Here is a 24664-nt window from a genome sequence, read left to right on the forward strand (position 1 = left end):
AACTGTCTGCTGATAACAAGCTGGATGGCTTTAGTCCACAGGACACGGTGTCCATGGTTTCCAAAAAGAATTTCAAACTTTTATTAATCTGACCACAAAACAGTTTCCCATTTTGCCTCAGACCATTTTAAATGACCTTTGGCCCAGAGAACATGGCAGCGTTTCTGGATCATGTTCACATATGGCTTCTCCTTTGCATGATAAAGCTTTAACTTACATTTGTGGATTGCACAGCAAACTGTGTTCAAAGGCAGTGATTTCTGGAAGTGTTTCTAAGCCCATGCAGTTGTGTCCAGTAGTGCCTGTTTATAATGCAGTAACATCCAAAATTGTGTCCAATACAACAGTATACAACACAATACAAAACAATACAATAGTATGATCACAAAATGAGTATTTTATTATAACGAGCCATTTCTGCACAATTTAACAATTGTAATGAGTCAATTAGTTTTTTTAGTATATTGTGAAAAAGCAAATATAAGGAACAAAAATGTAAATCCCGGACATTTAAATTCTCTCCGGATTTAATTCTGAGATCTGAAGTATTGCCGCGCCACTGACTGGTGCTTTTAATTTGAAGTTTAGTGAAACAGGAAGTATGCACATACAGTTTCGGGAAAAACATTACATCTACTTCTTTGATTTTGCTGGATAGCGAAAGGGAAAAGTACGCTGCCATAAACATATGGAGGCGATATCCGATATTCTAGGCTTGGAGTGGATAGACGGCACGAGTATTTTAATATTTCTCTTTGTTTTCCTGCTGTTGGCCGATGTTTTGAAGAACAGAGTCCCGAAGAACTTTCCTCCAGGACCGTGGCCTCTTCCAGTCATTGGAGACCTTCACCGCATCGATCCCACCAGACTTCACCTGCAGCTGGCAGAGGTATGAGTCAGGACGTACAGTCTGGGACTAAATACTACAAATTCAGAACTAAAGTACAAGTCCAGGCAAACTTGTTTGTGTAACATAGGCATGTTTTAAGAGAACCTGCCTGCAATTGCCAACAATGGCGGACGTTCCCGAATTGTCAGATATTTTCCCTTTTCCTTTGCAAATCTTGTTAAGTTAATTTATAGATGGATTTAGATGTCACCTACGTTTCTGCCGTGAAGGTTGTAGACACACCTTACACATTTTTCGGCTTCTGCATTCTGTGCCCCAGCCTGATGCTCTGCCCATTGATCCAGCAGACAGATGTTTATTTGTAGCTGAGAATGGCTACAGTTTAACAGGATAATATGTTAAAGATGATGGATGTTTTCTTGATGCACAGTGCAGCTATTTAAACAAATGATTTTACATGGATCACAAAAGGATATTTGAGCACGGAATAAATTGTGGATGTTAAACGTCCCTTTTATCAACAAATGTGCTCCTCACAGCACTAACTGTCTGACAAATTCGTGGCAAATTCGTTCCGCTGACCAGTTTTTGTATATATTCAGGTGTTATTTCTGCTGTGCTGTTCGGCCAGCTTCTCCCTAACCAGATCAGATCTGGTGCTTGAGTTGGCCAAGCCATCAAAAAGAGTATTCCAGCAGCTACTTTCTTCTCCAGATAATTCTTACACAACCAGAAAGAATGCTATTGGTTATAATATATATATATATATATATATATATATATATATATATATATATATATATATACACACACACACACACACACACACACACACACACACACTCAAATAAATAATATTAGGTTATTCCCAGTCAGTTGTTGCCCAGAGGGAATGGCATGCCTCTTCATTATGGAGTGATATCCATGCTGATTGAGGCTGCCTTGGAACATGAACTTACTTTAAAATGTTTAAACATAATCAATTTAGAAGCATCCATACTACCCATCTCAGGGAGTTTAGCATGTAAGAAACACATTTAGACTAATATCAACAAAAAGAAAAAAAGGAAACAAGCTAATCTACATTTTTAATCTGCTGCCTTTATTTTGAAAATCCTTCAGAAATAATTTCAGCTTAACACCATTGTGTTGTGTGTGTTCAGTTTGCAGAGAAATATGGAAATGTTTTCAGCCTTCGACTTTTTGGTGGAAGAATTGTGGTCATTAATGGCTACAAGCTTGTGAGAGAAGCCCTGGTTCAAAGAGGAGAGGACTACACAGATCGTCCCATCATGCCAATATTTGAAGCATTAATAGGAAACAAAGGTAGTGCGTTTCATTGTGTTGTTGTTAAAAGGTTGTTAGGTAGTTAGTCAGTTAAGCACCAATCATGTCATACTGACAGCAAATAAGCATGAAGTGGTCGTTATACTGTACATACACAACATAGATTAAATTCTAATTACTTTAAGTCTAATGTTGTTTTGTGTTCTCAAAAGGTCTTGTGATGTCAAATGGTTATCAGTGGAAACAGCAGAGGAAGTTTGCTCTTCACACTCTCAGGAACTTTGGTTTGGGCAAGAAGACCCTGGAACCATGTATCCAGCAGGAATGTCACTATCTCACTGAGGCAATTGCAGTTCACCAAGGCATGTTTTTTAACAAGCAATAATTACTCACCACATTCTTACAACTTTTATTTTCTTTCCGAAATTGTTTCCAAATTTGCAATGCAGAATGCAGAATACAAGTCTATGCTGAACCCAGTTTTGTTTTCAAACTAGTGCAGGGATAGTTGGAAAATAAGCAGAGCTGTGGCCCTCAAGGCCCAGAGTTCCCCACCCCTTCCTTAAAATGTAAAACCATGTTGTGTTAGTCACAGCCCAGATCAAAATTGAGAAAGCTGGGGTTTTCACAAGTTCCTTTAAAACTTTTTCTATGTATTAACCATAATTGGATATCAGTTGTTTTATACATACATATACCTTCACAGGCCATTTTGTTAGGTAAACCTGTACAGGCTAATGCATTCAGCAGCTCTGCCATGAATTCTACTTTTACAGTGTTATAATGTCTCAGTTTTTAAGTTGAAACTGTGATAATAAGGTCATAATTCCACTCCCTGGTTATTGCTGAGGTTAAAGGAGTTAGTGGAGTTGTACTGGACTGCATTGTAGGATAAGAAGGATGGTTCTAATGTTTTGGCCACCTCATTCATTTTAAATAGGGTAACCAGTGTATGTGTGTGTGTGTGTGTGTGTGTGATGCTCTTCTTTACTAAGATGCACTACTGTACTGTTTTTTGTCTCATCCTGTTACAGGCAAGCCGTTCAATGCCCAGTCACTGATCAACAATGCTGTGTCCAACATCATCTGCTGCCTGGTGTTTGGAGAACGATTTGACTACAGCGACAAGCAGTACCAGTCTATTCTCCAGAACTTCAATGAGATAGTGTACTTACAGGGAAGCTTGTCGATACAGGTGAGCCCTGTACTGTATTGTAAATTAGAAGTGAGCCTCTTATTTACATTTTTCATTTTTTATTTTGCTGGAACACAGAGATGTTAAAAAAGACAAAATTTTCCTACTTGCATTTTCTGTTTTTTTTTGTATGGTTTTAAATCCAATGTGTAAATACACTATGTCAAAATTAAAAACATAACTATAAAGTCAAACAGGTGAGGTTGTGCTGAAAAAAATGACACCAACTATTGACATGGTGAACAGTTTTATGGTGAAATATAAAGGTAAAATCAAAAGTATTCAACACAGTCAGATATACCATAGACTCCAGAAACTTAGCAGAATTATTGATGATTAGTGTATGGGTGTAGAAGAGGGGGTATGGGTATTATGGACTCATTAGCATTTGAAGGAGGGGTCACCAACCTTTTTGAAACTGAGAGCTACTTCTTGGATACCGATTACTGCTACCAGTTTCATACACATTTTTGAAATAACAAATTTGCTCAATTTACCTTTAATTATATGTTATTATTAATAATTAATTAATTAATGATATTCATCTATGTGAAGGCACTGATCATGTTAATGATTTCTCACAATAACTATCAAATGTGATTTAAAAAAGAATAGCAACAAAAAAGTTTGATGCAGAACATTGGTAAGAGGTGCTATGGTGAGCTATTTTTAGAACAGGCCCATGGGCGACTCATGTGGTCCTTGGGGGTGCCCATGGGCACCATGTTGGTGACCCCTGATTTAAAGCAACAGGCTCCGCTCATTTTCAGGGGGGTTGTTACAAATAAGCCCTTACACTATTCAGATAAATATTGTGGCGTAAAAAGTACACTTTTTTAGGCAGGAGGTACAAAGAATAGATTTTTAGGGCCAACATATGCCTAAAATGATATGGACAGAGCTTTTATGTAGTTTCACCACTATCTGTAAAAAACAAAGCAAGCTTAGGGAGAGTAGGATATATTTTTAACTAGGGTCAGGTGGTGATATTTTGATATTTTGAATTCGAGGTTAAACTAAGCAGGTCAGGAAAGGTAAATGAGTAAATCACAACTCCATGCATGAATGTGAAACTCTGTTTAAATGGTAATGGCGGATGTTGGGACACTTTATCTATGTCTACGGTCAATGTTGAACTGATGCCTGATTCCCAGATGATCTGGTAAATGTCTTCCTGCTGTATAGATCTTCAATGCAATACCCTGGCTGATAAGGTGGCTACCTGGACCTCACAAGAGGATTTTTGCTCTAACACAGAAAATAATGGACTTTGTAAAAATAAAAATCGAAGAACACAAAGAAAACCTGGATCCCTCCTCACCAAGAGATTACATTGATTCATTTCTCATAGAAATGGGCAAGGTGAGTGTTGTATCTGTATTGTTTTTTGGTTGTTGGTTCTTGCAGTTTCCACTCAAATATCGTTGAAGAACTAATCCTTGTTACTTTTTTTCTATCATTAATAGAATGAGGATAAAGACTCTGGTTTTGATTTAAGCAATTTGTGTTTCTGTACCTTGGACCTGTTTGGTGCTGGAACTGAAACTACCACCACTACTTTACATTGGGGACTGTTATACATGATCTACTACCCTCACATACAAGGTGTGTTTGTGTTTATGTGTGTGAGAGAGAGACAATTATTTTAATTCAATTAAACTTAATTTATACTGCAGAAAATCACATCATCCATCTCAAGGATGGATGAAAAACTTGGCCATGAGGATTGTTGCAGGTCCAGATTTTTCTAGCTGTATGTGTAAATGCACCATTGGAGGTAAATAGGGTGTTTGCCTCCTTAACCCAAGTCGGGAGCTGGTTCCGCATGAGAGGAGGTTAAATGTTATAGGCTCTGCCTCCCATTCTGCCTCTGGAAATACTAGTAAATACTAAGTAAATACAAGAAGACAAGTAGACAAGTAGAAGAGTTTTATTGGGATAATACAATACTATGAGGAGAGTCACTGGAACATCCTAACAGTAGTTCAGTCTACCAGTAGTGGAAGCATGGTCTAATTTTAAACATTTTGAGACTGAATGTTTCTAGTTTTGGTAATAGTCCGCAGGTGAAAGAAGAATGTTCTTATGATTAATGTGATCTATCAAGTTCAAAAATAACTCCTATGCCATCTAGAGGTTATCTATCTCTCCTGCTGGCATCATTTGCAAGCCTCCTGACTTTATATTTTCAAGAATCTTTCACAGGTCAGCTCTGTGTTGAAAGAGTGAGTGGGCACATCGTAAATTTCCCCCTCAATCGTCTACACTGTGCTTCAACTCGTGTTGTTTCCTGTTTTGACTGTTTTGACTTTAACAGAAAGAGTCCAGGCTGAAATAGATACTATGGTTGGTTCATCCAGACAGCCTTCTGTAACTGACAGAGAAAACATGCCCTACACTGATGCAGTCATCCATGAGATCCAGAGAATGGGCAACATCATCCCCTTCAATGTGGGTCGCATGACAAGCAAAGACACTATCCTCAACAACTACACAATACCAAAGGTACATGATACGTGCTTTGAGACACAATTGCACAATTGTTTTTTGCTACCTGCTTGTTTGCCTGGTCTTCCTTGTTTGCTTACTGTACCCCTTCTCTAAGCTTTAGGCAGAGAAAAGTTTAACATATATGCTGTAGTAGCCTAAGTTAGAGAAGCAAACTTTCAAACCAGGAAGGTGGTTAGTTGTTAACACCACTGTGGTTCCTTTGAGCAAGGCCCCAGCTTCTCCAATAGACCTGCTCAGTGAATACTGATCAGACTGTGGTTTTAGTGGGCAGTTTCCAGGTGTTATTTTATGTAGCGATTGGGATCAAGGTGACCTTGAGAAAAAAGGGGGTTAAAAAAACCCATAGTTAATGAAAGTGATGTATGGAAACTTTTTTGTTGTTGTTGTACTGGTATTTATTTTTTTTCTCAGTACTTTGGGTAGTTTCAGCTTCAGGTTTAATTTTTTTTTCAAATTGTCTTTTACATTTGTTCAGCCCTTATCATTGACATTTTTTCAGGGTACCATGATCCTACCAACACTGAACTCTGTCTTACATGATGAATCCATGTGGGAAACTCCACACTCTTTCAACCCTCAACACTTTCTGGACCGCAACAGTAAATTTAGATATAGAGAGGCCTTCCTTCCTTTTTCAGCAGGTAAGTCAGTAGCTACAAATTTTAAAAAGTTAGGCATACACTGCTTTACATGGGTAAAATAGAACTATTACATACAACTGCTTGAAATTGGTTACTGTTTACAATAAAATTGTTTTAACTACTTGAAAGGAAAGTCAGTAGGGGGGTGTGCTCAAAGTGGATCCCTTGAATCTGTGTGCATTAAACACCTGTTGTGTTGTGTTTCCTCAGGTAAGCGTGTGTGTCTTGGTGAACAACTGGCCAGGATTGAGTTGTTCCTCTTCTTCACCTCCCTCCTTCAGAGGTTTTCTTTCTCACCACCCCCTGGAGAGCAGCCCAGTCTGGAGTTCAAACTGGGAGCCACTCGTTGTCCCAAACCTTACCGTCTCTGTGTCCTACCACGATAAACTTTCCCAAACTGAACTGTCTCTGTGTCATAGCACAATGAATTACTGTGTCCCACTGCAATTGTCTTTAACATATGCTTTTTGGTTTTAGATTTAAAATTACAATTGCGTAGGAGAGCTGCTCTGCTCTCACTGTTCTTGGAAAGCATGTGCACTTCATGCTATTGTTCACCTCACTTTTACTATTGTTTTGAAATGCAAAACAAGTCAAACAGCTATCCAGCTCAGTTAATACAATCAAAGTGTAATTTCCTACGGAATTTAGGTTTCTAAAACTCCAAGAGACATGTAGATATTTATACTCCATTATATTTTTCTTAATCTTTTAACAATTTTTATTTTAATAAAAAAAAAAACAATTTGTATTAAATGATGTAAATGTATTTAATGATTATAGATTAACCTGCATGGTATTATTTCCCTTACTTTTTCCAGCTCTATTACAGGAATGATTAGGCATGATTCTCCTGCAGGCCATTCTGAATGATCTCTGTACTTTTAATATGTTGTAATGCTAATAAATATATAATTTAAAGTACATTTTCGAATTTAGTTAGTTCATTAGTATTAGTAGCTTTTATTTTGAAGGGGGTGCAAAGTCCACCTGGGTTGTGTAAGACATTGCTTGTTTTTACCTGACTAAACTGTGTGTAGTGAAAGCTCCGTTATCACTGTAACACGGAAGCTGCTAAACACCTTCTAACAAATGGAGACGATGTACAGTATTATAGGCTGGACAGTGGATGGACAGCACGAGTATTCTGATATTTCTGTGTGTTTTTGTGCTGTTGGCTCTTGCAAATAAAACCTTTTAATTGTATTTCTGAATGTTGGTTTACGTGTAGATCTCGGCCATTTGGCCACCGAAGACGACACATGCTTTTATTTTGAAAATGAAGCATGCAAACTGGAAGCTTGCGGAGACACTGGAAAAACATTTTGAAAGTTCGTTTGCCTGCGGAGCCCTCGATTGTCGTGATAGCGAAACTACAATAAAAACCTAACAAATGGAGACGGTCTACGGTGTTTTAGGCTTGGGGTGGATAGACGGCACGAGCATTTTAATATTTCTGTGTGTTTTTCTGCTGTTGGCTGATGTTTTGAAGAACAGAGTTCCGAAGAACTTTCCTCCAGGACCGTGGCCTCTTCCAGTCATTGGTGACCTTCACCGCATCCATCCCACCAGACTTCACCTGCAGCTGGCAGAGGTATGAGTCAGTACGTACAGTATCACAGCTCAGTCAGTGAAATCAAATGTCTCAAGTACAGAACAGGTGAGATAAACATCTTGATGACTGTTTGTCTTTTTCTGTTTAAATTTCCCGTCCAATTACATCACTTTGTGCGTCACATCCACATGACCTCAAGTACATTTAATTAATTAAATAAATAAAAAGAGAAACCAAAGTCTCTCCAACTTGCACATGATCCAGCTTTTATCCTGGTTTAGAGTTTCTCTATTGTAGTACTGCTGTGTAACTACTTTGGACGTTTGCATCAGATATTTTCAGAGTTATTCTCATTGTTTACTGAGACCATAAATTATACTGGAAGATAATTAATTATGGTTTGAGATCTAAGTGAATGCAGCTGCTAGATTTCAGGAATCATCCTCTAGTGGCCTCAATAGGAACTGGTCATCTTGGGTTATTGGAGGGGTCATTGTCTTATAGGACATCTAATATTTGTGTGGTATCGATCCTGCATTACTGAAGCGGCTGCAGTCACAAGTTTTACTGAAACAGGACCTTATATCTAATAAACACTGTTGCCACAAGGGACTTTAGAATGGAAGATAAAAAGAAGCCAAATTCATAATAAAATTATTTAATTAAGTGACTGTCTATTCTATTTAGTTGTTATTTAAAAGTTCTAATAAAATGTCACAATGTTCAGATGCCAAATTGCACTTTCCATTTTTATTGTTTGTATTACCTTTTTCATCATTTAGAAATATGTCAGCTCAACACCAATCTGTGTTCAGTTTGCAGAGAAATATGGAAATGTTTTCAGCCTTCAGCTTTTTGGTGGAAGAATTGTGGTCATTCATGGTTACAAGCTTGTGAGAGAAGCCCTGGTCCAAAGAGGAGAGGACTACACAGATCGTCCCATCATACCGGCTTTTGAGGAATTAGCAGGAAATAAAGGTGTGTCAGTGTTGCATTTTTTTTAAGTTCATACTTAGTGAGTTGGGCACCAGTTACCTCAGACTGACAACATATTAGCAGCGTACAGTGACTGTGGGTGCAGGGAGGTAAAGCTGTCGTCCACCAATCCCGCAATTCTTACTTTGATCTCCGGCTCCTCCGGTCACTTGTTGAAGTGTCCTTGAGCAAAACACAACCCCGACTTAGTTGCTCCCGGTGAGTGTAGGCCTGCTGCATACCAGCACCCCCATTGGTGTGTGAGTGTGTGCATGATTGTGAATGCGAATGGGTGAACGAGAAGCAGTGCAAAGTGCTGTGACTAACTATAGGTAGAAAAGGACTATAGAAGTGCAGACAATTAAAGTTTTTATTATGATGCATTAACTTCTAACTTTGCTTTGTGTTCCCAAAGGTCTTGTGATGTCAAATGGTTATCCATGGAAGCGACAGAGGAGGTTTGCTCTTCAAACTCTCAGAAACTTTGGTTTGGGCAAGAAGACCCTGGAGCTGTGTATCCAGCAGGAGTGTCACTATCTCACTGAGGCCATTGCAGTTCACCAAGGCACCAAACTAATCATGTTTTTTGACAAGCAACAGTGAATCTCCTCAAGCTTCATACAAATTTTATTACAATGTCCAGCAATACATCTGACCAATATTCATCATGTTGTTTCTGTGTTAAATTTAAAAGGTCAAACTTTATTAAATGTTTTACTCGGATACCATCCGTAGAGGCCGACTTCATACAGTGTCCTTAACGCTGATGAGTCACTGAACCACCAGATTAGACAGATCATCACTGTGTCAAATAAAAAGCACATTTGCATTTTGACTTGATAAGTGCCTTTTACTTCTTACTACATTGCCAAAGCCTTAAAATATGTCCTACTTGTTGACATAAACTGAACTAAACTTTTCCCAATGTTCTACTCTACTGAGATACTGTGTACTAGTATACTGTGTTTTTGTCTCATCATGTTACAGGCAAGCCGTTCAATGCCCAGTCACTGATCAACAATGCTGTGTCCAACATCATCTGCTGCCTGGTGTTTGGAGATCGATTTGAGTACAGTGACAAGCAGTACCAGTCTATTCTTCAGGCCCTCAATGAGATAATGTACTTACAGGGAAGCGTGTGGATACAGGTGAGCCACCATGTAAACGAGATGCAGCACTCAAAGTAATAGTGTAATATAAAAATGACTTGATACAGGGCTTCATGACAAAAACTAAAGTATGATATACGAAAAAAATTTAACTTGAGACTCAAGATTCAAGCACCAGAGACACACCAAGACAGACAATATAAGACAACATTCAACATAAAGGACATCAAGAAGTTTGAACTTAACAGTATCTTTATCAATTTTATAAATGTTGTCATGACATGATGAAGACTTAAACACAGGAGTCCAGGTAGAAACACAGGCTCATTATAAGACAAAAAGCAGTTTATGGTTTTGAGAAATCAAGTATTTCTCTAGAGCACAGAATAAAAGGATAAACCCACAATTATGAGTAATATTAGTTTGAATCTCAGTCAAGTTGTGAACTAACACTTGATTCAGATATGATCAGATAAATGTTTTCCTGTTGTACAGGTTTGCAGTGCATTCCCCTGGTTGATGAAGTGGTTACCTGGACCTCACAAGAGGATTGTCAGTCTGGTACATAAGGTAGAGGACTTCATAAAAATCAAGATCACAGAGCACAGAGAAAACCTGGACCCCTCCTCACCCAGAGATTACATTGACTCCTTCCTCATTGAAATGGGAGAGGTTAGTGTTATTGTGTCTGTATTGTGTTTGTGGTTTTTGTATTTTCAGATGTCACTGATTCTCTTTTTGTTTTTTAGAAGGAGGACCCAGATTCTGGTTTTGATTTAAATAGTTTGTGTTTCTGCTCCCTGGACTTGTTCGGGGCTGGAACTGAAACTACTACCACTACTTTACACTGGGGATTGTTATACATGATCTGCTACCCTCAAATACAAGGTGTGTGTATGTGAGAGGTAACATCTCTCCAAGCTCACGCATCTTTTGGAAACATCTTGACATGAGTTTATTGTGTCAATGGTCTCAGATCAGCTCTGTGTTAAAAGAGATACATAATTTCCCCCTCAGTCATCTACACTGTGCTACAACTTGTGTTGTTTCCTGTTTTGACTGTGAACAGAAAGAGTCCAGGCTGAGATAGATACTGTGGTTGGTTCATCCAGACAGCCTTCTATAACTGACAGAGAAAACATGCCCTACACTGATGCAGTCATCCATGAGATCCAGAGAATGGGCAACATTGTCCCCCTCGGTTTGTTACGCATGACAAACAAAGACACCGTCCTCGACAAGTACACAATACCAAAGGTACTTGATGCACATTTGAGAAAGAAATGCTCTATAAACATTTGTTTGTTAAATCTTTTAATATTTTCTGAAATTGTGGTGGTGTTTTTGTTCTTTAACTTTCTATTTCAAATTTGATCAACCTTATTCTAATTTATTAAGGGCACCATGATCATGCCAACACTCAACTCCGTCCTACATGATGAGTCGATATGGGAAACTCCACACTCCTTCAACCCTCAGCACTTTCTGGATACGGATGGTACATTTAGGAATAGAGAGGCCTTCCTTCCTTTTTCAGCAGGTAATTCAGTGGATACAATTTAAAAAAAATAAATAAAAAATGTTACAAGCTGTGAAAAAAGCATTACATCTATTTGCTTATCATCAAGTGTTTATATAGCATTAACATCCATCCATCCGTTGTCTATCCCAGCTGTCATTCAGTGAAAGGCAGGAAAAGTCAGAATCAAATCAGTGTCTCAGTTTTGTCTTGAGGTTGTTTCAGAGCTGCAGGAATTTTCTGATCAAAATGAATCTTTCAAATCTGTGTGACTCAAACATATGTTGTGTTGTGTTTCCTCAGGTAAGCGTGTGTGTCTTGGCGAACAACTGGCCAGGATGGAGTTGTTCCTCTTCTTCACCTCCCTCCTTCAGAGGTTTTCCTTCTCACCACCCCCTGGAGAGCAGCCCAGTCTGGAGTTCAGATTGGGAGCCACACGCTGTCCCAAACCTTACCGTCTCTGTGCCTTACCACGATAAACTGTCCTAAACTGAACCGTCTCTGCGTTACAATAATTCATTGTGTTCCACTGCATTTATTATATATTTATATCTCAAAATATTAGTTTTATTCTGTATTTTATAAGAAATCAGTTTTGAATCTCAATGTTGTTTTTTAATTGTTAAACCTAGAATTTGCCCCTTGGGTATAAGATATCTGCTGTGCTTTCCTCTCTCTGTTCGTGTACATACTGTAGAACTGTTGTGCTGTCACTTCACCTTCTACATTGTTTGGAAATACAATATGACCCTAACAGGAGCTAAACTGCCCATAAACTTATAAAATGTCATTCAATCTCCTGGTTGATCCCGTGAACAGGGTGGTGGTGCAGCTGACATTATCTGGGTGAGAAGAGGAGGTTCCACAAACAGAAAGGTTATGTAACACTGGTGGCTTGTACACACATCTGAAGTGAAAAACAAGGCTGGAGTTAACTCTTCCCACTCATAGCAGAGTGTATGCAAGTGTTAACCACACAGGGAGGTCTTCTTAATGATAATAATTAATGATATTTGTCACTAATAAGTCAGTGAACCAACACTGTAGTAGAAAATGAACAAGTACTTTATAATTTTCATACAGTTGATGGATGTTTTTGTTGTTGTAGGTAACAAATATTGAATAATAGATATATTTTAAATTTATTGGACTGTTTACTGTATTTTTTTCTTCATTAGTGAAAAACTTGGACCCCTACTGCAACATCAAAGTAAAGATTTCAGTCGGTTTTTCTAACAGTTTCCTCTGTAAGATATGACAACACAATTATCTAATAATAACATGACAGTTCTTAGAAATTATTTTACAGGTTAAGTGGTGCAGATTACATGACAAAAATACAATTGTAAAAACCAGCTGACATAATCCGGATCGATACAAAAGCTAATCAACTAATAACTAAGCTAAATTATTTAAAATTATCTATCCACCCTTATTAAACCGTATTAGTCCCACCTTTACCAGTTACCTACACATTATTGCATCTGGACTTAAAATCCAACAAGATCAGGGGGGTTAGTGTGATTTTGTGGGGCCCTATTTTGCTCAGAGTACTTTCGATTGTTTATGCAAATAAAAACTTTTAATTGCATTTCTGAATGTGTAAAACATTTCGAAGACGACACGTGCTTTTATTTTGAAAATGAGGCATGCAAACTGGAAGCTTGCGGAGACACTGGAAAAACATTTGGAAACGTTTTGTTTTTTGCATGCGAAGCCCTCGAATATCGTGATACCGGTTGTCGCTCCAAAAGTCTCGAAACTACAATAACAAGCTAACAAATGGAGACGGTCTACGGTGTTTTAGGCTTCGAGTGGATAGACGGCACGAGCATTTTAATATTTCTGTGTGTTTTCCTGCTGTTGGGCGATGTTTTGAAGAACAGGGTCCCGAAGAACTTTCCTCCAGGACCGTGGCCTCTTCCAGTCATTGGAGACCTTCACCGCATCCATCCCGCCAGACTTCACTTGCAGCTAGAAGAGGTATGAGTCAGTACGTACAGTATCACAGTTCAGTCGGTGAAATCAAAGCCAGTTAAGCATTTAATCAAGAAAGTGTTTTCTTAGATGAATCACTTGAACCTGTCGCTAGTTTTGTTGTAGGTTTAGCTCAAGATTTGGCTCATCCAAAGTGGTTTGATTAATAAAGTGTTTCTGAGATATTGTTCCTTTTTCAGGTTCTCCCCTCATTGTCAAACTCTTGGCCGCCGTGGTGTTGTTCACAGCCCTGACAAAGGACTCACTTGTTAACTAATGTTTGACCTGACATGCAGCTCCAGGGAGAGTCCTGGTTCCAGACTGCTTTTATTATCAAAACTTTTAGGCTACAGTGCTTGTGGGATCACTCATGGCTTTACTAAGGATTTTATACAGCTTTGCATTGTCAAAAAAATCCCTGGAGTTTATGGATTATATTTTTTGCTGCCATGTTTTGCAAATAATTTGCTCCTATACACTGATGTGTGGCTGTCTAAATTATTGCCAATTAAGCCATTTCCACTGGAATGGACTAAAATTCTAAACACATCTCAAAAAAATCAGGAAACAGGATGCAGCTGACCACAATCTGAAGTGCCACAGCAAAGGCTGTAAATACTTTAGTATAAGAGGTATTTCAGTTTTCTAATTCAACTATTTTCAAACAAATTCTAAATATTTTATTTTGTTATGACGTTTTCTTGAGTGTATATTGATTAAAAAAAATGATCAAATAAAATGTAAAATAGTGTGCTAAAGTAAGGTGTGTGAATAGATCCTGAAGCAACTCTAAACACAAGCACTGTACTTAATGAGACTATGGACTTGATATTGAGGGGCAGATCACTGGACCCCCAGAAATACAACATGATCATGAGGCTGAAATGTTGGAAGGTAGTGACTTCATAAATCTCACAGAACAAGATCTGACACGCTCTACTTCTACATACAAATGCATAATAAATGTAGTACATTTACACTTTAGTTTACACAAGAAAAAAAGTGTTCAGTACTTAAACATTTACTTTGGCTACACTCATAATTCAGCATACAGTACTCAGAAATACTTAGAAACCAAATCATTTCAAGTTGAGTGTACTGTGTGCTGTCTTTCAAACATCACACTTATTTAACTTTAGGTTTCTGAGTTGAACAGTAGTCTGACTGGCTTGTTTTAACTACTCAAATCCATTGTTTTTATATTATCAAGTAATTGTTATTAATCTCACTTGTTATACATGACTTTCTACTTTGGTCACATGGTCTTCAGTCATGTTTTGCATTACTATTGTAACAATACTACAGGCTACCACAATATTATGCTATTATAAACGATACAACTAAGGAAAGCTACTTCTCTGCTGTGCCCAAGTAAGAGTCCTTCAATTAGCTGCAGGTATCTAGTGCTCGGATCAGGCCCACCATAGTGTGAAATGCTCTTCACACTGTACTGCATTAATGTGAATATGTTTTACTTGCAGCAGTGCATTTTTAAAAAACGTCGTCCTCCTTCCATCCTTAGCTAATGCCAGCATAGGATTCTCCAAGAGCAGAAGAATTTCAGGGGTCAACTGCACTTTTATTAAGTGCTCCAGGATGCTTTAACCCCATTAATACTAACCTACAGGACCATGTTAATACTTGCCTACAAGTATAAAACCTTGATTGTTACTATTTATCGTATTTATTATATTATGTCTATTGGCAGAACAGTGGTGTAGTGGTTAGTGCTGCCACCTCACAGCTAGAAGGTTGTGGGTTTGAGCCGCAGCTGGCTGTGGCCTCTGTGGCCTCTCTGTACAGAGTTTGCAATTCTCCCCATGCTTGCTTAGGTTTCCTCCCACAGCCCCAAAACATGCATGGTAGGTTAATTGGTGAATCTACAATTGCCCGTAGGTGTGAATGTGAGTGCAAATGGATGTTTTTCTGTGTATGTCTCTCTTTGGCCCTGTGATAGACTAGTGAGCTCCCCAGGGTTTTCCCCCCACCTTCCACCCTATGACAGCAGGGATAGGCTGTCATACACTAGCATCAATGATGTAATTTAAAAAAGTGTAGAAGTCACTACTAAATCAACTAAACCCACATATTAAACATGTTGCAGTCAGTTATCAGCAGATGAATATTTGTGCTTTAGTTGACACCCTCAAAATGTGTCACTCATTAGGCTGTGTTGTGTGTTCAGTTTGCAGAGAAATATGGAAATGTTTTCAGCCTTCAAGTTTTTGGTGAAAGGATTGTGGTCATTAATGGATACAAGCTTGTGAGAGAAGCCCTGGTCCTAAGAGGAGAGGACTACACAGACCGTCCCTTCATGCCACTGTTTGAAAAGTTTTTTGGGAATCAAGGTAGTGTGCTGTTATTCTAGTGTTTACCTGTTGGCAATCGAATTGGAATCAATCTTAATGCTGCTTTGTGTTCCCAAAGGTCTTTTGGGATCAAATGGTTATCAATGGAAGCAGCGGAGGAGGTTTGCTCTTCAAACGCTCAGAAACTTTGGTTTGGGCAGGAGGAGCCTGGAGTCGTCCATCCAGCAGGAGTGTCACTATCTCACCGAGGCTTTTTCTGTCCAACAAGGCACTGAACTAATCACGTTTTTCAATAAGCAACAATGAATCTCCTCATGCTTCTTAAGTAGTCTGAGGGCAGCTTGCATTTTTACCATAACACGTTATTATTTTTGGATTATTATACTACACTGCACGCTCCAACAGCTCGGTACATTGATCAACATACGTTCATTTGACTTTTCACTTCCTAGTACAGTGGCTTGTCACACATTCTAACATTTTATGTTTCACCTTTTTTTGCTTTTTTTTTTCAGTATTCCTGTCTTAACTTTATGTTACAGGCGAGCCTTTTGAACCCCAGCCACTGATCAACAATGCTGTGTCCAACATCATCTGCTGCCTGGTGTTTGGGGAAAGATTTGACTACAGTGACAAACAGTACCAGTCTATTCTCCAGGCCTTCAGTCAGTCACTGCAGTTTGGGGGAAGTATGTGGTCACAGGTGAGCCTCCTTTGTGAACAAGATGTAGTTTGCAGTGATGTTTAATAAGAATCATCAGATCATAATAAAGCAATTGGAGCTCTTAAATAATAGTGAATGCCATTTTCTATTTGCTGTAAACTCAGCTGGTTTCTTCCAGCAATTTCCAACACAGAGGTTTGGCCCCTTTTACAAATAACAAAACAAGTCTGAAGAGTGTGAGATCATTAGCGGTCGATGAAAGAAGACAATTCAGATTCATATTAAAAAAGTTCTCGATTTTATATATATATATATATTTTGCATTAAATATTTGATTTCTTTAAAGTTGGATTTAATTTATTTAACACATTTACTGTAATTAAAGCATTTGATAAGTTTATTGCAGGAAAAATCTAAGTCGTAGGATGATAAGTGGACTACTGAGCAGTTCATGGCATTCAGATGAAGCAGAATTTATGTATTTTTAGCTGTTATTGTGAGCACCAGCTATTGACTGCTGTGAAAAGGGCAGCTGAGAACTAGGTAAAGACCAAGTGACAGACTGGAAACACAGCCGACAGAAGGAGCTAGAGCTCAAGACTGCCAACATGGTTTTGTGTAAAAGGTAGAGGAACGACTGCTGCACGGATGCATTTTCCCAACTTAGTGGGAAAGACGGCATTAATGTGCTGCTAAATGAACTAACATCTAGGTTGCGGAGGAGAAGAAAATTGCAAAACGTTACAATGATAAAGGAACAAGCTCGGGCAGTTTTTTTGAGATTGTTATAAGTTAACCAAACCGCTTTTTAGTCCCATAGTTACTGTAGGTCTATCAGGAATCCGGGACCCTTACTGATTAACCTCGGACTAAAAACAGTCTTAACCACAGACTCAAGTCTCAGTTATTTATGCAAACTTCTGAAATTCTACAAGGACTACTACACTACACTCTATGACAAAAAATGCTCACACAATTTCACTGTTTTACAACACTTACAAGTAGAAATTGGAGCTGCCTGTCTGTAATTTTATATAATGGAAAATCTAAATAAAACCAGTGCTACTTTTATATTGAAGTGATAATTTATTCTCTTCACGCTTGTCTAAATGGTTGCTAAAGCCCTGTATTAGAGCTGTGTGTCCAGACCAACGTGATTGTTATTTTTCAATAAAAATGTTGAATCTTTAGCCGCTTTGGAAGGATTTCATTACACCGAAATGCTCAATAAATACATGCTCTAACTGTCCTCCTGCTTTATAGATTTACAATTTAGTGCCTCGGCTGATGGACTGGCTACCTGGACCTCACCAGAGAATATTTGCTCTAATGCAGAAAATAAAGGACTTTATAAAAGTAAAGATTGAAGGACACAAAGAAAATCTGGACCCCTCCTCACCAAGAGATTACATTGACTCCTTCCTAATAGAAATGGGAAAGGTGAGTTTTTAATGTGACTGAATTTTGTTTGCTCTTTTTGCAATTAAAACAATACATTTTCTGACGAACTGAGTCTTGCTCCTCTCTTTGTCAATGATAGAGGGAGGACGAAGATTCTGGTTTTGATCTGATCAGTTTATGTGACTGTACCCTGGACCTGTTTGGTGCTGGAACTGAAACTACCACCACTACTTTACATTGGGGACTATTATACATGATCTACTACCCTCACATACAAGGTGTGTGTGTGTGTGTCTAATCATGTCTAGTAATAGCTTTCCTGCTTCATAATTGCATCTTTTTGACAGTTGTCAGACAGTCGTCTACACTGTGCTCCAACTCGTGTTGTTTCCTGTTTTGACTGTGAACAGAAAGAGTCCAGGCTGAGATAGATACTGTAGTTGGTTTATCCAGACAGCCTTCTATAACTGACAGAGAAAACATGCCCTACACTGATGCAGTCATCCATGAGATCCAGAGAATGGGTAACATCATCCCCCTCAATCTGATCAGGATGACAAACAAAGAGACCGTCCTCGACAAGTACACAATACCAAAGGTACTTGATGCACATTTGAGGACGAAATGCTTTATTTGCTGTATGACTTTATCTTTTTCTTTCTCTTTGGAGTTTCTTCTGGCCTGTTTTCTACCACTGCCAGACTTTACACTTCATCCAGACAAATGAATGGATTACCATTTCATGAAGATAAACTGAGCCCCCTGAGATAACGGGTAAAGCATAGAGTTGGGATACAGTAGGCCGTGGGATCAAAACCCCACCAAACCAGTTGTGGCCCTTCCCAGCCACCAAAGACCACCATGTTGCCCGTCCCTAACCCGGATAAAAATGGGACGGTTGTGGCAGGAAGGGCTTCCGGTGTGAAAACTCATGCTAAAGCAACATAGAACGTTGATTTGGTTGCATCAAGATTCCACTGTGGCAACCCCTGAAGGGACAAACCGAAAGCCGTTGATCTTTTTTTCTAAAACATGTTTTGCAGCAATGGGCTCTGAATTATGGTTTTCTACAAACAAAAATGTTACAAAATAATCTAAACACAAAGGTGTTTCTGTAACTTTTGATAATGTAATGTGAGCAAATTGCTATTGAAGCTGACATTTCTTTAATATTGTTTTTTCAGGGCACTGCCATCATACCAACACTGAACTCTGTCCTCAATGATGAGTCTATGTGGGAAACTCCACACTCTTTCAACCCTCAACACTTCCTGGACCAATTTGGTGACTTTAGAAAAAGAGAGGCCTTCCTTCCTTTTTCAGCAGGTTAGTCAGTAGATACTATATATATATTTATATAGAGAAAGAGAGAGAACGTGCCAGATAAGTCGATATAGATAGCTGTATACAGATAGAGTATTTTTTTTCCAGCAGATTAGTCCCTATATACTGTATATAAGATACTATTGCTTATCTTCTATCTTTGCTCTGTACATATAACATGGTTTACATTATTTGAATGTTGTTTCAGAGCTGCAGTCATTTTCTGATCAAACATCTGTTTTGTTCTGTTTTCTCAGGTAAACGCATGTGTCTTGGTGAACAACTGGCCAGGATGGAGTTGTTCCTCTTCTTCACCTCCCTCCTTCAGAGGTTTTCCTTCTCAGCACCCCCTGGGGAGCAGCTCAGTCTGGAGTTCACATTGGGAGCCACTCGTTCTCCCAAACCTTACCGTCTCTGTGCAGTACCACGATAAACTGTCCCAAACTTAAACATCAGATCATTTACATGGCTGTGTCACAGCACAGTGAATCACCTTCTTTCATTGCATTTGTTTTATTATACCCTTATCTTTAATATCTGTTTTCTTCTTTTGGAATTGCAATATATGATTCTGTTGTTGATTTGTTATTCTTTCTTTCCCTCATGTTGACACAGCTACTCTGTGCAAACCAGAATTTACCCCTGGATATAACAAACTTTACTCCTTCTCACTATTTTAAGTTTAATCATTTAATTTTCCTTCTCCTTTGTTGGAAGACCAATACAAAACCCAACAAGAGCCATCCTGTGAAATAAATAAACTCAAAAAGAGAAAAAAGGCCCCAGCAACAGAAATGCTGTATAATATTTTGTAGATTAGAGTGTATGAATGTGTTAAGAACACATGGAGGTTTTATTATGATTTTAAGAAAGAAAAGTTCCCAGTAATAAGTTAGTGAATCAGTAATGCAATTGGTTAAGAAATGTAAATAATGTGACAGAAAGCGCGTTGTGGCTTTGGCATAACAATGTGTTTTGGAGAACGCGTGTTTCATAAGTTGAAAGTGGACGAGAGGGCAATTTGACCTAGAATAAATTTAAGGCCCTCACTGACCTAAATTCCTATTTTATAACTGTCCAGATCAATTAATTTGTTTTTTCTGTACACTGAAGAGAGTTGGATTTAAGATCAAAATATGCATATGTTTGATGCTTTTTATGCCCCTATACATAGAAACAACATAGAACATAGCACTTTTGTACTAGATAACATACATTCTTATGTGCACAAAAGTGCTAAAGCATGTGACTATGACTTGTTACACAACCATGTTGTTTGAGAATAAATTTCAAACAGGGTTCTGGCACAGATCCAATTCATGTAGAGAATTTTTACTTATATGTTTTTTACCTTTTAACAATGTCAATACAAAAGATAATTGACTTATAAACTGATTAAATAATTATAGATTAATCTGCATTGTATTATTTTCCTTACTTTTTTCCAGCTCCATTAGAGGAATGATCACACATTAATGCATCTAGTTATAATCCTAGTATAAAACAGACCCATGATTCTCCTGCAGGTCATTCTGAATGATCACTGTACTTTTAATATGTTGTTATGCTAATAAATATATATTTTAAAGTACATTTTCGAATTGAGTGTTGAGTGTTTCAAATTGTTAGTTCTTTGGTAACAGAAAATTTTTGCAGTGTGATATTGATTTATTTATATTTACTAAAGCTCAGGGTCATTCTCTTCAATTAAAGAGCATGTGTGCTTTTATTTTGAAGGGGGTGCAAAGTCCCACCTTGATTTGGTGTATAAGACATTGCTTGTTTTTACCTGACTGAACTGTGTATAGTGAAAGCTCCGTTATCACTGTAACACTGAAGCTGCTAAACACCGTCTAACAAACGGAGACGATGTACAGTATTATAGGCTTGGAGTGGATAGACAGCACGAGTATTCTGATATTTTTTTAAATTAAGATTTGTTGATTATTTCTATTGATTTATTTTTACAATGGATTATACAATTATCTGACCATTAAATGTGCTTATATTCTTTAATACCTTTGTATTTAATGGCAAATATTCTAATTTGCTTATATACGTGTGTGTGTTTTTTTCTCTTCATGTTACAGGCAAGTCGTTCAGTGTCCAGTCACTGATCAACAATGCTGTGTCATCTGCTGTGTGAACCACTGACCCTGTGGTCCATTGACAACTGCCTTACCAACTGAGATACAGCTGACCCCCGGTTGTGTTTTCTTCATAAGACATAAAGACATAAAATAAGGGTTCATCTGTGAAGATTATCTTGCTAAACAAAGGTGTATTAAAACTTGTGCTTGTTGTGGAGTTTATTTTCCATAATAATCCGAATGCCAGTGAAAAAATCCAATTAATGTTTTCTCAAGGGAAGCGGGGAGATGCTAAGATCTGGATGGGCCCATAAAAAAACAATTGCTATGGCACTGTATCGAGTCTCTTATAAGGGCCTTTCCTTGCATTTTTCCTACTGTCAGGGCACCTTAACATGGTCGGTTTTGTAAATTGTCCAAAATAATTTCATTGGAGATCAGAATTAAGAGATAAACAAAAAAATTTGAGTAATATAGGCTCCTCCGATTCTTAGTCTGTGTTCAATTTGTGAACCCGTTGCAGATTTGCAATGCATTCCCCTGGTTGATGAAGTGGCTACCTGGACCTCACAAGAAGATTGTCACTCTAATACAGAAGATAAAGGACTTTGTAAAAATCAAGATCACAGAGCACAGAGAAAACCTGGACCCCTCCTCACCCAGAGATTACATTGACTCCTTCCTCATTGAAATGGGAGAGGTTAGTGTTATTGTGTCTGTATTGTGTTTGTGGTTTTTGTATTTTCAGATGTCACTGATTCTCTTTTTGTTTTTTAGAAGGAGGACCCAGATTCTGGTTTTGATTTGAACAATTTGTGTTTCTGCGCTATGGACCTGTTCGGGGCTGGAACTGAAACTACTACCACTACTTTACACTGGGGATTGTTATACATGATCTGCTACCCTCACATACAAGGTGTGTGTATGTGAGAGGTAACATCTCTCCGGGCTCACGCATTTTTTGGAAACATCTTGACATGAGTTTATTATGTCAATGGTCTCAGATCAGCTCTGTGTTAAAAGAGAGTTCCGCATAATTTTCCCCTCAGTCGTCTACACTGTGCTCCAAATTGTGTTGTTTCCTGTTTTGACTGTGAACAGAAAGAGTCCAGGCTGAGATAGATACTGTGGTTGGTTCATCCAGACAGCCTTCTATAACTGACAGAGAAAACATGCCCTACACTGATGCAGTCATCCATGAGATCCAGAGAATGGGCAACATTGCCCCACTCGGTTTGTCCCGCATGACAAACAAAGACACCGTCCTCGACAAGTACACAATACCAAAGGTACTTGATGCACATTTGAGAAAGAAACGCTTTATTTGCTGTATGACTTTAGCTTTTTCTTTCTCTCTGTCTGTCTGGAGTTCCTCTCTATCTGATTTCTACCACTGACAGTCTGCTATAACTTTACACCTCATCCAGACTCATAACTGCTAATATTTGCATTAGCTTTCATGAAGATGAACTGTGTGAACCCTTCCTGTGTCTCTGAGTTGTACAATTGAGTCCTGTGTTTCTGAGCTGTGACAGGACAGAACAACTAACAAAACAATAATTTATGTTTTTCATGGTATGTTTTGTTTTTCTATTTGCTCAACCTTTTTCTATTTCTTTCAGGGCACCATGATCATGCCAACACTCAACTCTGTCCTACATGATGAGTCGATGTGGGAAACTCCACACTCCTTTAACCCTCAGCACTTTCTGGATACGGATGGTACATTTAGGAATAGAGAGGCCTTCCTTCCTTTTTCAGCAGGTAATTCAGTGGATACAATTTTTTTTTTAAATAACAAAATGTTAAAAGTTACAAGTTGTAAATAACATCCATCCATATATTCCTTATCAGTGAAAGGCAGGAAAAGTCAGGATCAGATCAGTGTCTTAGTTTTGTCTTGAGGTTGTTTCCGAGCTGCAGTAATTTTCTGATCAAAATTAATCTTTCCAATCTGCGTAAATTAAACATCTGTTGTGTTGTGTTTCTTCAGGTAAGCGTGTGTGTCTTGGTGAACAACTGGCCAGGATGGAGTTGTTCCTCTTCTTCACCTCCCTCCTTCAGAGGTTTTCCTTCTCACCACCCCCTGGAGAGCAGCCCAGTCTGGAGTTCAGATTGGGAGCCACTCGTTCTCCCAAATCGTCCCATCTCTGTGCTGTACCACGATAAACTGTCCTAAACTGAACCGAAAAACAAGGCTGGAGTTGGAACTTTTCCCACTCATAGCGGAGTGTATGCAAGTGTTAACCACACAGGGAGGTCTTCTTAATGACCTTAATTAATGATATTTGTCACTAATAAGTCAGTGAACCAACACTGTAGTTGGGAAAGTGAATAAATACTTTATAATTTTTATACAGTTATATTGACCTACGCCTTCAATCTGATTCACCTTGTGATGTTGCTGTTATACTTATGAAAACCCTCAATGACATGTCATGCCTTTCCCAGCCCTTAGTACTCTGTTTCAAGTAGTAGACACATCTCAAAAAACTGAAAGCAAACTGGGTGCACCTGACCACAATTTGAAGTGCCACACCAAAGAAGCAAACCAGTTTATGAGACCATATTGTTTAATGCTTAGAAATTTTTTTTTTGCAGTTAGTTTTCCTATTTATGAGACAGTTAATGTTTGTTAAGAACACAATTAAGTTTTTACTTTTAATGCAACTTCTTTACTGACCCTACAATCTTTATTCAGGTAAACTAAATAAACCGGCTAGATTTAGCAACCGAGACAACAAGTGCATCCTTCCAAATCCTGGGCACGTGCTGTGCTTCAAAAGATCTGTTAAAAATGTAGTGAATAACTGGACTTTATTGTTTTGCACATAGCTGGCCAGAGACGTCGTCTGGTCAATGACCTTTATTTTTACTACCTTTTGTGTTCTAAAGGCAAGGAATGGTTTTCATGCATATCTCTGCAAAAAGGTGCAGAACAAAACGACTTTTCCCATCTTTAACACGGTTTTATAATTGGGAAGGAGATTCACACAATTATGATCTGCAGAGCCCAGGGAGGGAAAAGGACGTGATTTAAAAGCCTCCTTAATGGACCCATAGTACCAATCCAGAGTCTTGCCCCGTCTGCTTGAACGTGAGACATACTGATAAAAGTTTCCCAGGGTGTTTTTAATGAAACATGATTAAAATCACCAAATATAAAATTTGGAGCAGAGTTGTAAGGGGGATCCATCAATGAAAAAAACTGGAGTCTGGATCTTTCTGAATGAGCAAAATCTCAGTGAATGCCATAAA

The 24664-nt window shown here is 38.3% G+C and overlaps 2 protein-coding genes across 5 annotated transcripts; both read left to right on the forward strand.

The window, feature by feature from the left end:
• The first annotated feature begins 592 nt into the window (after positions 1–592).
• On the forward strand, positions 593–7408 carry LOC137131319 (cytochrome P450 2J4-like). Its single transcript, XM_067512411.1, has 9 exons — positions 593–889; positions 2014–2176; positions 2350–2499; positions 3172–3332; positions 4518–4694; positions 4799–4937; positions 5650–5837; positions 6343–6484; positions 6695–7408. The coding sequence occupies exons 1-9, from the start codon at positions 689–691 to the stop codon at positions 6868–6870; spliced, it is 1497 nt and encodes a 498-aa protein (XP_067368512.1). The 5' UTR covers positions 593–688; the 3' UTR covers positions 6871–7408.
• Positions 7409–7721: 313 nt separating this feature from the next.
• Positions 7722–23769, forward strand: LOC137131318 (cytochrome P450 2J4-like). 4 transcript variants are annotated; one of them, XM_067512408.1, is made up of 9 exons: positions 7722–8078; positions 8855–9017; positions 9430–9579; positions 10002–10162; positions 21930–22106; positions 22184–22322; positions 22508–22695; positions 23029–23170; positions 23400–23769. In XM_067512408.1, the coding sequence occupies exons 1-9, from the start codon at positions 7878–7880 to the stop codon at positions 23573–23575; spliced, it is 1497 nt and encodes a 498-aa protein (XP_067368509.1). In that variant the 5' UTR covers positions 7722–7877; the 3' UTR covers positions 23576–23769. The 4 variants fall into 4 exon arrangements, with proteins under 4 accessions (XP_067368509.1, XP_067368510.1, XP_067368511.1 ...); XM_067512409.1 differs by lacking the exons at positions 21930–22106; positions 22184–22322; positions 22508–22695; positions 23029–23170; positions 23400–23769 and adding exons at positions 10619–10795; positions 10873–11011; positions 11193–11380; positions 19178–19319; positions 19574–20909; XM_067512410.1 differs by lacking the exons at positions 21930–22106; positions 22184–22322; positions 22508–22695; positions 23029–23170; positions 23400–23769 and adding exons at positions 10619–10795; positions 10873–11011; positions 11193–11380; positions 11522–11663; positions 11946–12787.
• The last annotated feature ends 895 nt before the right edge of the window (positions 23770–24664 follow it).

Source organism: Channa argus, chromosome 8 (genome assembly GCF_033026475.1).
Source record: "Channa argus isolate prfri chromosome 8, Channa argus male v1.0, whole genome shotgun sequence".
Taxonomy (NCBI): Eukaryota; Metazoa; Chordata; class Actinopteri; order Anabantiformes; family Channidae; genus Channa; species Channa argus.